The 14516-nt window shown below is 38.3% G+C and overlaps 1 protein-coding gene across 4 annotated transcripts in view; it reads right to left on the bottom strand.

The window, feature by feature from the left end:
- Positions 1-2946: 2946 nt before the first annotated feature.
- The window catches only part of SLC38A2 (solute carrier family 38 member 2), a 350401-nt gene continuing 338831 nt past the window's right edge, over positions 2947-14516 (bottom strand). For 3 of the 4 annotated variants that reach the window (XM_075494574.1, XM_075494566.1, XM_075494588.1), the window contains 10 exons: positions 14242-14323; positions 11070-11152; positions 10001-10059; positions 9722-9871; positions 8877-8956; positions 8674-8774; positions 8165-8289; positions 7298-7442; positions 7083-7180; positions 2947-6329 (listed from right to left, as the gene is read on the bottom strand). In XM_075494574.1, coding sequence (XP_075350689.1) covers positions 6231-6329; positions 7083-7180; positions 7298-7442; positions 8165-8289; positions 8674-8774; positions 8877-8956; positions 9722-9871; positions 10001-10059; positions 11070-11152; positions 14242-14323 — 1022 coding nt within the window. In that variant the 3' untranslated portion in view covers positions 2947-6230. Of the gene's footprint in view, positions 6330-7082; positions 7443-8164; positions 8290-8673; positions 8775-8876; positions 8957-9721; positions 9872-10000; positions 10060-11069; positions 11153-14241; positions 14324-14516 lie in introns of all 4 variants that reach the window. The other variant, XM_075494557.1, reaches the window with a different exon arrangement.

The raw sequence follows: 14516 nt of genomic DNA on the forward strand, positions 1-14516 counted from the left end.
CCATTCTCTACAGCAGGGCTTCGTGCTCGGCGAAAGGCTGGAGAGACACAAGGTGCCTGAACTGAGTGTGGAAGTGAGCTTCTCTGGGCTGCCGGAGGAATCCATGCGGGACTGCTGGAGAACTGGGAATGGAGGGATGTCCAGAGAACAAGAAAATTAGGCTTGTAGTTAGAGTGGAGGCCATAAGGAGACCAGCTGGGCAGAGACTAGGAAAATCAAAGGAAGATGCTTCTAGCTGTGCCTGGGTAAAGTGAATGCGGAAGGGTGGGAAATGGACTCGGGCAGGCATGTAGTCAGGAAGGTAGTAAGATGAGGGAAGGTGGCTCGCAGGAGGAGCTGGCAAAGGTGGTGTTGCTGGGGGAGCTGGCAAACGGGGACTGGGGTCAGAGCAAGAGTGACAGAGCTGACAAGGAGTCACCCTGTGACAGCCAAAACCAGCTGTGCAAGAAGGCAGAAGGAAATGCATGTGAAAGCAGGTGGGGTTTAGACTGTCACGCACATTCTGTTTCGGAGACTGAAACCAGAAAGGCCAAAGAAGCGGGCACTGTGCACATCTGCACTGGAGACGGGATGGCATGTCCACATTCCTGGAAGGATAGGACTGGGGGCTCCCTTGTGGCATCTCAACTCCTTCTGGCACTGAAACCTGGGCATACACCAGCTACCCTCTGCTCTGTTTCTCCAGACAGGAAAGCTGGGTGCACAGACTGAACGGGAGCTGTGCTGCCCTGCAAACAGGTATACAAGCTAAGCCATGGGGGTCCTTAGGGCATGACCTGATGCCATCCAGCCACTGCATGAACACTTGGGGGTGAGGTGCCTAGGCACGACCTTGGGACACAACAGACTTGGCAAGGCCAGGGGGGAAAAGAGGAAAACTTCAGGGGAACCAGAAGAAAGTAAAGATGCCATCTCTCACCTGCAGCGGCCTCAAAGGATTCCTGAATCTCAGCATTGTGAATAAACCCTCAGTGACAGCCTATCCCTCTTCTGGAGCAAAGGCCTTGTGGTGGGTAAAGAGGTTCAAAGCACAGGATTTTAGACACTGTCGCACAATGTAATTTCCACTTTTTTTTATTCATTGCACCGTCTCATTCATCACACAGGGTGAGCCAGCTCTTGGAAGGAATCAGAAGTGTGTAGAAATACTTCACGTATTATTTAAGTCAATAGAAACGCCTCATTGTGGAGAGGTGGGCTTAATTGTCCAACTAGTCAAGCAGCATCTAGGGAAAGGGCTTCTCTACTGCTACGAAATTCCTGTGTAGCGGTAGGCAAGTTGTGAGAATGAGCATTTCCAGGCATGACCACCATTTCCAAGTGGCTAACTTGATGCTTATGGTTCTTGTTTCACGAATGATGATCACTCAAAACCTTATATGCTTCAGATGCATGTAAGCAAATGCTGAAATACAAAATAAGCAAGTGCAGGACATTAAATTGTGGACTCAAATGGATGGCTGCTTCACAGTGCTGCCTCTCCACACTTCAGCTCCCCAGACATGTAGACTGATTAACAGCTTGTTACAGGCCTGCAACATTGGGAAAATGAGTAATCATTTGTTTTTCACAAAGATGACATTAAAATGAGAACTAGAGAGAAATGAGGACATTCATCCCTCATCAGGATGGGCTTTGGACTTTGAGCAAACACATAAACACTGTGAACACATAGAAAACACGATAAAAAATAAAATAATGAATAGCTACTCAGGGGGGGATTCCAGCAAGAAGCACTATGCAATCATGTAATTAAAGCAACCTTAATCAAGGCATTTCCTAATTTCAGGGTACTTAACTATGCCTCTTTAATAGTCCTTTTGTATAGTGTTTTGTTGTACACCTAACACACTGAGTTACACCTCCACTGTCTCTCACACCCAGTTCTTAGTATTTGGGAATTACAAAGGTTCATATGAATTGATACAGATTTCTGGAGAACAAAGAACTGATATGCCGCACTTGGTTTGTATCCAATTGCTAAAATACAAGTGAAACAGAAGCAGCAGTTTTGAAAAATTTTACAGAAGCAGTTATTCTTCTCCTGGAGATCCGGCTGCAGGAAAATGGCACGGGATTTTGGCAAGACTCACTCATTTATTACACTTATACAAGATCTAACACACAGAGTCTTGTCTCCAGATACGCCTGTACTGCAAAAAATGACATAATACAGGTTCCTTGGAGAATTTAATCTCTCATTTTCTTTAATGTCCAGACTTGTTCTGTTTACTCTTGTAGTGTCATAAATTGGAGACTTAGTTGTATGCCATTTTTCCTTTTTTTTTCCTTTCCTAAAAAGTGCTCATAAGTTCAACATGCATGAAATTAGATACACTTTTAGTATCATCTTTAAAGAAAATGTTTAAAGAAATGTTTGAAGAAAATCTTTAAAGAAATTGTGTTCAGTTTTGGGCCCCCCACTACAAGAGGGATATTGAGGTACTGGAGTGTGTCCAGAGAAGGGCAACGAAGCTGGTGAAGGGTCTGGAGCAGAAGTCTTATGAGGAGCGGCTGAGGGAGCTGGGGTTGTTTAGCCTGGAGAAGCGGAGGCTGAGGGGAGACCTTATTGCTCTCTACAACTACCTGAAAGGAGGTTGTAGAGAGGTGGGGGTCGGTCTCTTCTCCCAGGTAACAAGTGATAGGACAAGAGGAAATGGCCTCAAGTTGCGCCAGGGGAGGTTTAGACTGGATATTAGGAAATTTTTCTTCACCGAGAGGGTTATCAAGCATTGGAACAGGCGGCCCAGGGAAGTGGTTGAGTCGCCATCCCTGGAGGTATTTAAAGGACGTTTGGATGAGGTGCTTAGAGACATGGTGTAGTGGTGGTTTTGGCAGTGTTAGGTTTACGGTTGGACTCGATGATCTTAAAGGTTTTTTCCAACCTATATGATTCTGTGAAAATCTTTCAAATGCCTCCCCCCCCAAAAAACACCACAACATTGCTTAGGATTACCCATTTATTTATTTTATTTATTTAAAACAAACATACAATGTTTCATTGAAACTGTGTTGCACTCCCTGCCAACACCTGTAGCTAGACTGTTGGCCTCTAACAATACAGTGGATATTTACATATGTACACGGATGTACCGTAGGATGCCTGAATTTAGTGGCCTAACAAGTACATTAGATGGTAGAAGTTGTTAAGTTGCTGCATTCAGGAAATTGTAACATCCATGGTAACTTTTAGAGGAAAAGTATACATGAACCTGAATGGTGCTTTTTATGGACCCAAGTGACTCCTGTGTTTATTGCAACATATACATTTGTAATAAATACAATCTTAGTGTTTTCTTACACACCTTAGGCGTAACACATTTCTTCCATTTCTGTAGGCATTACCTTTTGTTGTAAAAGAATCTTTCATTTGACAGTTGTTATACAGATGTACAACATGAACAACTCCTTGAAATGATGTAACAATCAGTAATGAGAGAGGAATATATACATACATCCCAGATTCCAAACCTACATTATATACATTATACTTACAGTATATACACACATACAATTTATGTACATAGACTATCATAAATATTGAAAAATAGGTTTCGTTTTAATGGATTAATGTTTTATAAATAACGTGTTACATTTATGACTGAAATATCATGGAAGACAGTAATGTCTAACTGAGGTGACAAAACAGTGGTTTAATACTGAAGCTGCTCTTTTAGGTGGTTTGTAACGTAGGTAACTTTAAGCAGACAAGTTTGAAAAACATAATTAAATAAATCATATGTTGGACATCAACCCAGCCAAGTGGAACTCAACTGTTGCAGGTGGAGAGCCAGTCATCAAATAATATAACACAATGTAAATTCTGGAAATTGCTACGTTCAGAGAATTAAGTGACATGTATGATATATTATGAGGTGTCATCACAAAAATCTTCCTCCTCTCTGGCTGCTGAGAAGGACTGTGTAGCAACTTCTCACTTACACCTCCTTCCTCTTCCATGGTTACTGAGAGAAAGGAGGCTATTTCCCACTTCCTTTCTTTTTTTTTTTAAATGCTGGCAAGGGAAGCGCTTCATCCCTTATGTGCTACAAATTGCTCACAGGTAGACAACATTTTAATCCTCTTCCACCTTTCTGCATTTGCGGAGAGGAAGAAGAAAAGCTGCCAAAGTACTGAGGAGGCACACGCTCAGCACTTCTGTGGAGATCAGGTGACATAGCATAGTCAGCCATGGATGTACAGTACCTGAGGCAGAGAAGTACCTAAGGAGCGTTGGTCAGTGCTGACTCCAGGATCGTTAATTGCCAGTTGAGTACCACCGAACTAGTAACACAAACAACACAAGAGGAATCTAACTTCTCATTACAGTTTCACACTACAGACTTAGTGACCAGTACTTACAGTCATGCAGAAGTATCCATACAAAATACCTGCAATTTTTTTCATAGATTTTAGATGGCTGGGCAGAGATTGACATTATCTGCCGAACAGTGACTATCATTTAGATTTGTTCCTGATTAATTCTACAAGAGCAAAAAAGTCTCAGGCACTGTTTAATCAATGGATTACAGGCCCTTACTTGTTCCCTCTGACACACCGACCAAGTGGAACTCTGTGAATCAGATTTTTAAAGCATTGTGTCAGATGAAGACAGCTGACCACACTGCCATGATTATTTCATTAATAATCTCTATCTAGGCTTTTGTACCCAATATTGTTGTGTTTGAGAACCTCTTATAAGCCAAGTATGCTGTTATACAAGTGTTATTTCTCTTCAACCTGGGATAAGAATGAAAGAGTAAACATGCACTAGAAACAAAACAGCTCATCACAACCATACAGCACCTGTTTCATCAGCTAGCTAGCTAGGGCTCATAAGAAACTTACCTATTTCTGAAGCAAACAAGTATGAGATGACTATCCAGTCTATGAGGTTATCTTTGATACTACTATACAGTATAAATTGGAAGAGGAATCCCAGTTGCGTATGCGAAGAGAGTTTGTACCAAGCATGAAATACTGGTGCAGTTACTTTGTGGATTTGACTCAGGAACAGAATAGTCAAGTAATCCAAAATCCAATAATGGATGAGTAATTTGAGAAATACTGTACACTTTTTGACTATTATACAACTAGTAAACTATATTAGGACCTTTTTGTTTTCCTACAGAGTGTTTCAAGGTGGACTGGACAGAAAACAAATCCCAACAAACATTGCTACAACTGACAATGGACCTTATTAACAGACAGAACTCCAGGAGGGAGTTTTATATTAATGGCATGATATGCACCAGTGCCATTCAGTTTGTATCTACAACAGAAAAAAAAACCAAACAAAAAAGCAAAAACCCCCAAACCCTGTTTTACCCAATTGCACTATTGAGTACCTCAAGAAGGGAAATGTCAACACCATCTTTACGATTTCTAGATTAGCTACGTTTTTCTCAAACGTAACCGTTCTAAAGAGTGTTTTTTTAAAGCTGGAAAATTTGGCTTTCCACACCATTTTTGGTAACTAAGGTAACTGTAGTTACTTAAATAAGCTGACAAATGATTTTCAGGATTATTTTCACTCTACTTTGAACTAAGTGAATTTCATGGGAAGCACTTATAATTAGAGAGTTTTGACTTGAATTGGTTCATTTTCTGTTTTGGTCATTAGAAGTATTCTTTAAAATAAAATTTCTTCTAATTATGCCTCTACAGAAAGGCAAACTAGATTTAATTTAGGACACTGATTAAATATTTTTATGAGCTCTTCTATGTTATTCTTTCATTCTTTTTAGAAAAATGTTTCTTAAAGTCAAAATAGTGCTTTTGAGGTCCATAAGAAATTTTGGTACAAAAAAATAATAGTGTTTCTCTCTCTCTCTCATTGGTTATTTAAACGCTTTGCTGTAAATTAAAGAGTTATTTCTCACATCAATTGGTTCCATTAGGCACATTCAAGTAAAATAAAATATCCAAGTAACAATGACGAAAGCCAAACATGGCTTGATAAAAGTCTACGGAGAGTTCTGTCCATTCTCTGGAATGGAATAAAGTTGTCACTTCCTTCAGCCAGACACTCATGTGGTTTGATGTTAATATCCACTTCCATCATGCAGAATAGTTTCTTAAAGACAGAGTTCGGGTATTCTACAATCAGAAGAACCATCAACAAAGAATCTGCATTTTAAAGGAAGCTGAATAGCTCATTTTCATTCTCAGTAGGTATCTGAGTGAACACTGGCATCTGAAGTGGAGTATTAGAGATTAAACCAGGACAGTTAATGGCCATCAGATGCAACATTCTGGGTCCAGTCTAGAATAATCAGTGTCATACACCCAGTCATCACAAGTATACCACTTAGAAAGAAGAACGCAGCCTGAAAAAAGAAAATATAAAAGAAGAATTTCAGTTTCTGCTACTAGACCCATAAAGTCACGCCCATTTATGGCACAAATGCCATTGCTCATGGAGCACGAAGTAGAAAAGACAAGAGATCACAGTAAACAGTAAGGAGCTATGTATCTTTCTCATACTTGGGGCCCTTTGTCAAATAAAAAAGTACATTTATTTTCAGTATAACAGACCTCAACCTCAACTGAGGGAAATTAATGTAGCTGCTGATACCAGTCAGGCTGTGCCACTGCACTGACTTGATTCTGACTCAGTATGTCTAATATTTGATTCCGAGTCAGTATGTCTAAGACCAGTAAGAGCACTAAGATCAGTCAGGATGACCCAAATGATTGGTGCAGGTCAGCTTTAAGGCATAAATTAGGTAAATAAGTCTTGAAAGAAAATTTAAAGGAGAACGACAAGACTTTTTTAGTACAGCCCTTAAGGGTGATCTGTTGAAATCTGGTTCTTACCAGCAACAGAATGACCCAACAATTGTTGAGATTGGGGGCTACAGGGTGAGAGAAGTCACTGAAGTAAGCTGACCCTTGAGATGGCTCTCTCCTCAGCTTTGAGTACCTATGCAACTTCCACTTGTTAACTAGGATAACAAAAGGCAATTCACTGACTACCTTCACCAGGACTTCAAAATTCTTAAATTGTGAAGAAGGAAACTAAAGTTCTTGCTCTGAATTAGTAAGCAAGTGTAACTATTACGTATTTTGTCTATACATACCCCAATCTTTTGCACTGACTTCATTGGTTCCTTCTTCACTAATTTAATATAGAAGGCAGAAGGAAGTATAAAGATCAGCATGGCGGCTGCAGATGCACCTGTATTTAAAAAGCACAGAAATAAATATTCATAAATAGGTAAACATAATTTAATTAGATCGGAACTGCATTTTCTGAGATTTGAAAGACTACTTGAACTGACATGAAAATGCTTACCAATGAATCCAAAGATGTCTCGGATAGTAGGGACAAAGATAACAAGCACGTTGGTAAACGCCAGAAGAGCAACAGTAATGGAACAGTGACGCCACCACCTAAACTCCTTCCCTGCCCACAACAGCTGGGTAATGGAACTGCGGATCTTTTGAAGAGGGGGGAGAGGGGGGAAAGAAAAAGAAAAAAAAGGCAGTTTAGTCTTCGTTGTGGAAGTCAGTGACTGTCACCTGAATTAGACCTTCCTTCCAGAAGTATTTTAACATCATCTTCCTGAACACTTCAGATTTTAATAAAAGTTGAAAGACATGAAAGTAATTTTTAAAAAAATATTTACTTCCTGCACTTGAGAGGCAGCTCTGTGTTTCTGGTGTGTTTCTCTTTTCAGTGATTTAGATTTTCAAAGCACAGCCAGTAATAGAGAAAAACACAAGGAAAAACATCTGTCTAACAAAAATAAATCCCAGGGATTTTTGTAACATCCAAGGATGCTGCTCAACAATATACACTTAAATGGCCAGAATTAATGTTCACAATGTACTTACAAAAACACACTGAGTTTTGTAAGCTGGTAATACAATAGTGCAAGTACTTTTATAAAGGGGCAATCTGTTCCACTCCCCCAATTAAACCATACCAGGAAAACAATATAACTGAATGTATTTTTATCTACTGCTTTGTAAATGTTGCCTAATTATTTATTTGAATTAACAGCATAGAGATATTTCATCAAGCTTATTAGAATAAATTTCCTTTTCCAGTTAAGAGAAAAATTCTATAAATGGGAGTTGCCAAATCAGTAAATGACTGCAGCAGGACAGGTGATTAAAATAAAAAATAGTAGTAAGATTAAAAAAATAAATTACTTACTGGGAAGATAACTACAGGTACAGTAAGGGTTACAGCCATAAGTACAGCGAGACGCACAATAAGAAGAAGAATATCAGTACCCAGATAAGCAGAGTAGGTATGAAGCAGTTCTGGTTCGACTTTTCCTGTAAAGAAAACAGTATTTTAATTAGATGTATTTGACATACTTCTCAAACAACCGCTTCTGCGCCAAACCCTAAGCGAATTTTACAGTTACAGCAGTATGAATTGAAAGCCTCAACAGCTCCTGTAAGCACATCTCTATTTTACACAGGGATAACTTGGAGGCACTGAATCTGTTTTAATCCAATTTTAATCCTGTGCCTTGGGCCTAATTCTACTACTGATCTCCTTTTCGGTGTGCACTTACAAAAGTATAAAAAAAACCCCCAACGAACAGTGTATATTTAGAACCCATAGTAAATGCTTGCTTGCTCTAACTTAAAAAGAATACTGTGGTTTTGCAGAACGTTATTCATTTAAAGGAAAGCAGAGAAGGCAATATTCACCATAAAATGTCAGGTATCCAAAGAGAGCAGCCAATAAATACATGAGGAACATGGCAAAAAAAGATACATAGGACACATTCATCATTCTTTTACGGCTTCGGCTGTAAGAAAGAGAAAAATAAACATTGTTAGCAATGAGAACATACTGTTTTATACTACTTTTGTTTGTTTAGTGAAATTACAGACACATATCTAACATTTACCTTTTCAGTTCTTCATAGATAGGAAGAATTGCAGGATGGCAGACAAAAGAAAATGTTAGGATTGGGACAGCATAGACAGTCTGAAAAACAAAAGTGTCTTTCTTGAGTATGTCAACAGACGTTAGACATTTAGTTTTAAAAAATTCATCAGTAGATTTTTCAATTTTGACTTAGGCATCAGTTTAGTTTTGATAAAGACTAGCTATTCTCTACAACTGGAACTTTGGCAAAAATTAAACAACAGGTTCATATTTTCTTAAACCCAGACCCTCTCAAATCTCACTGAAGTCCATGCTGAATGTATTTGCATTCAGAATTATGTTCTGCATCTCATAAACTTAAGCCATTACAGCCTGATCTTGGTACTGGCTATTACACATAGTTCTTCCCCATGTGTGGAGATTCACCACTGTAACTGGGAGCATTCATGAGAGTCAAGACTTTGTGACTGGCAACTTAAAGTTTATTCCAAACCCTGACACACATTTCCCATTCACATGCTTTTACTATTTACTTCATCTTCTTCTGCAATCTACTTTTTTAAATGCTTTACTAACTTACTTGAGAAAGCTTGAGAAATGCTGTGCTGAAGAATAAGAGATGCGTTTATTGCCACTCATCTCAGGCAGGTACCTCAAGCTCCTCTAATTTCTGTGCATTTGGGGTATGGAAACACCCAGTCTACAGGAGATAAACAGTGCCTAACTACTGGAACAGAAAGTCTTAGCACATCCCAAGTTTATAACTGGGAAATTACTTGAAGGAAAAAATCACTTAATTTATCTGCTATGTATTTAGTGTCTCTCAGTTATTTTCAACGGAGAGTCTGATTTTTAGTCAGTTACCTGTGAATTGAAGATGAAATATTTTGGCTTGCACACATCATCACTTGTTATGTTTTCATCTACCGAAGATGCCAGTGTCGCATTTATTATTGTCACGTTCATGATGTCACTGTCCATAGGACAAGGAATCTGAAACATCTTCCAAATTACCTAGAAATAAAGCCATGTATTTATTGTTACTTTGACTAATGCAGTATGTGAAACTTTTCAGAAACTGTGTTTAATTTCCCTTTGAAATGCAGTTTTACAAGCACTGGAAGTCTACAAGATTATACTTACAACAATCAGAAAGAAGACCATGCAAAGTAAGGAAAAGCCGCTGGTATAGCCCAAATATCCTGTGTTCAAGAAAGATAAAAAAAAAAAAAATCTAAGGTACAATAAACAGAAACAACATTCAAGTCATAACATTATGACAAAATATATTCTGTCAGTGATCTCTTTAGATTGTCACTTTCTCAGTGTTACATAGAACAAGTTAATTATTCATTGACTTTCCGCTAATCTCAACCCAGATCTGAAAGTTCTCGAAGACATATTAGGGTCTGTACGTGCAGCGAGTCTGTAATATTCAACTTTATAACTTACAAAAAAACCCCAACAAAACCCCCACACCAACAACTATGTGAATTGTTTATTTTATACCAAGAATGATTATAGGATTAATTTTGATAGAATGCACTATGAGATAACTTAGCCTTTTCCCTTCTGTTTTTATTGATTCACTTAATCTGAAGAAAGTAGTAACCTGAGAAAGTAATTCACATCAAGACTCTCAGTTAGAAAGCTTTCACTACAGGATTCTCTGAACAAACAGTGCATTAACTGAATTATTCACATATATCACTGAGTAACAGCCATTTCAGATAAAGCATCTGGTATGAACATTCTGCTATCACTTGGGATCTAAAAATGAAAAAGGTGACTTCTATTTACATTGCAAAGACAATTTAACTGTCTAGGGCTAGCATGCCTATTCCTTTGGGACTGCTATAGGATAGCTAATAACACTATTAGCTAGTAACAATATTATACTATTTCACTACTGACCAAGATAGGTCAAGCTTTGTGATAAGAATACAAACAGAAGTTACTGTTGAGCCTTGTTCTAAAGTAACCCTATCTATTGTCCTTTCGTTTTCCACAAACACATCTGTAACTTAAGATACCTGCCTTGATATTTTTTTTTTTTTAATTTTTTAATTACCTGAACACTGGTTAGTCCCAAGAGACAAGTTTAGAGACAGCTGTTAATTCACATAGTACTTCAAGACTCAAACATCATATCAACCCATTTCCCCACAGTATTTTCAATGCATTTTTGTTTTGGTTGTAGTCTACTGCTTACCTAAATTTTTCAGTAAGGAGAGGGGAAGAATGAGGATGACAGACACCAGCAGCACTAAATAGTCACCGTTAAGATACCATTCTCTGTAGAAAAAAGGTAATATTTGTAAGTCATCTAAGTATTTACGAATTACAACATTTGCAGTTTAGTCTTCACTCTTATCTTCTCCTACAACATACCGCTTCTTAAAAAATTGTAGTACCTGATATCACAAAGGATTAGCATTCAACTTACTATATTGACCTAAAGCCCTACAATACCTTCCTATCTCACCCCAAACCTGCATTGTGCCTTTCCTTTAGTGTCCTTTTCTAAAATTAATATGCATCTGAAAGTCAGAAGACAGGAAAGTAAATAACTGGTCAGAAAAAGAAGTCAACTGGGATCAATCATGGAAAAATAGTAATTTGCTTAAATGTTGGTTCCCAATTCTCCAGATGTATTAGAATATTGCAGGGCCCCAGCAGGGTGGTGATCCACTTTTAATGGAAATAAAATTCTGTTGGGTACCCTGTGGGAGTTAAAAACAGTGAGGGCTGGAGTTAAGGCAGTAGCTCAAGCCCACTGGCTGAGAAAACTCCAACAAGCACTGGGAGTCTCTTGGAGGCACGTTTAGTCCCTTTCAGTCGGGAAGCTACGATAAGACCCTCAGATTTTTTCCTTCAGATCATTTTTGCCATTTATTCCATAAGAAGCAGCAGCTATTTTTTGACAAAACATTTTGGAGTGTTAGAAGATTAACATATTCCTTTGAAACACAGAAAAAGAAAGTTAGATCTGTGTAAATATAATGCAATTTCACTGAACTAACAGAAAAACTTATATTGAGTATTTAATCGTGGCAGGGTAACCGCTTTCTTCATCTGCCCAGAACATCCTATATGCTTTAAGCAATTCAAGTAACACTACGCATTTTTTCCAAATTATTAATACTTTATATCCTGTTATGGTATCAGCTAACAGTATTTACTTTAAAATGGACTGTTTACTATTTAGGTAAACAAAGAAAAATTAATGACCCAATTGGAAATTTGTGCATTCAAAGTCAATTGCTGAATTTTAAGCCTATATATGCCAGTGGAAATACAGAATAACTTTAACAGACTTGCTCTGGATTTATATGGTAAATGCAGAAACAACTTGGTCATCTCTTTCTCCAGTTTTATCTGGGATAACTAAATGTAAAAAATGTATTTTAGAAAGTTCAGATGTGTAGGGGACATTAATATCATGTACCTTTTGTTCCCTTTTTAAAAATTTAGTAGTCTTGTGGTAAATTTAAAAGAAATCACAGCACAGAGATTCCTTGCATTTGATAGAGTCATAAGAATGTGCACTGTTATTGCGCACATACCACATGAAGGCCATCCCAACTTTCAGACCAAGGACTTCAAAGTTTTTCTGTGCTGAAGAGTAAAGAATGGGATTGCACAGCTTTAAAATACAGCTAAGTATTTTAAAAATTGCTAAACGAATTTTAGTAATAGAGCTAGTATTTGTAAGATTGTTTCAGAATTCCAGAATATTTTCTTCTACAGTAAGCATTATTTTGGGACATTTAAACAGGTAAGTGCTTACATTTTAGGCACCAGGCTGCCAGAGTGGAATCCATGCCAATGGTAGCCACCCAGACTCCCCTAAGCAACGCATGGAGAGAGTCAGTTAAATGGGGTCCACAATTGCCAGAACACTGAGAAAAGATTTACTTTAAATCAGTGTACAGCTACCTAGTACCAGCCAACAAGAAAACACTGAAGATACAAATCTCAGTTTCTGAATTTTGTCTGCCAGATTTGCAGAGCAGCAGCTGCATCCAGTGAGATTCACAGCCTTTAACTTTTCCTCTTGAACTCCAACTAATTTTGAATTCTTCTCTGAAGATGGGACAGTTAAAAATACTTGCCTCCAAGTCCCCTCCTAAGTACTGGCTACTCCAGGGACTTTCTTAAGAAGTGGAAAATAAGGACTTGAATTCAGCCAAAGGAGGGAAATTAATCTTCCCAGGAGAGAATTTGTAAACATTATACTATTAAGTAAATAGGGTGGGTGCATTCTTTGAGTACATTAAAAAATGAAAAGAAAGAAAGAAAGAAAGAAAGAAAAAAAAATGGCTAGCACTGTTGTCATGACATTATCTATCAGCAAGCTGTATGAACACCACCAAATGGCTTGAACCCCTTGGGGAACACAGGCAGAAAAATGCCTACCTTCTGAACTCAGGCTTAGGTGTAAGTTGGAGTCTTGAGCTGCTCAGCCCTCTCAAGACTGGGACACTTCAGGACAAGGCACAGAAGTACAACTCTGAAGAGTGAGATTTATAGCACTTAACTCTATCCATCTGAAGTCAGGCATCTTGTTTTAGATAGCTGTTTTTACACACCCTCTCAATACAGAGTGATACGATAAATCGCTCTCTGGAGATGCCCAAAACAGGTGTCTAAGCCCGGTGCACTGAGCTGACCACTACAGAGGATCACCTTTCTCCACTGATTGTACAAAAACCAGAGTAATGATTAGACCCAAATCTAACTTTCAGACGGTATGGTTAGATAAAACAAAACCTACCCAAGGCACCCATGTTTGAAGCCAAGCAGGGAAGCCACTACGGAGTCAAGGTGTCTCCAGGGCTAAATGGCAATCTGTCCACCATGTTAGTCTTGGGCATATAAACTCTGTTTTAGTTCAATGTTTAGTCCCCATGTCTTTTTCAGAACTGTTCCTTAAGACATTCATTACATAACTGCACCTTAGTCTTATATTTAATCACTTCCCACAATATTAACACTAGAAAACCAAAACAATCAGTCCAAACCAGTTGGAATGCAATAAAAAAACCCAAACAAACAAAAACCAAAAAACCAATCATAATCACATTTACCTTTGCTTATCGAGAGTATGTACTGACTGGTACATACATAAACACTTACCTGATGTTCTTTAGAGAACAGCTTTCTGTAATATGATGCGATACCTGTATTTTTCTACCCTTTTCCCAGGACAGGCTGGATCTAAATGAAGTGGAGCACTCAGGGGAAGGGCAAACTTACTGTATCTCTGTCTGAGTAAGAAGCTACCCTATGGTGTACCGAGCGTGGTCTTCATGTAAAAATATATACAGTCTCCGTATTTGTTTCTCCTAATAGTTTCTCTGATGAGGAGTTCTAACACCTACCCTGTGGTCTCTTCGATGTTCATAAATGTCTTGATGACCAATGGTAACTCATATTTCACTATGAAGAGGTAGCTTGACATAGCTGTAGGTGAATAACATCATAGATCATTACAAATATAGAATATGCCACAAGATGCAAGAATCACATAACATGTTTCATAACTTCACTTGAACACAAGCAGTTAATGAACACATGTTGTGTGAAAAAAAAGTCTCCAAGAATAAGTAGGGAACAATTACTATTGACAGTACAGGCATTTTAAGATCTTGTCCTC

The sequence above is a fragment of the Mycteria americana genome, chromosome 1, assembly GCF_035582795.1.
Source record: "Mycteria americana isolate JAX WOST 10 ecotype Jacksonville Zoo and Gardens chromosome 1, USCA_MyAme_1.0, whole genome shotgun sequence".
Taxonomy (NCBI): Eukaryota; Metazoa; Chordata; class Aves; order Ciconiiformes; family Ciconiidae; genus Mycteria; species Mycteria americana.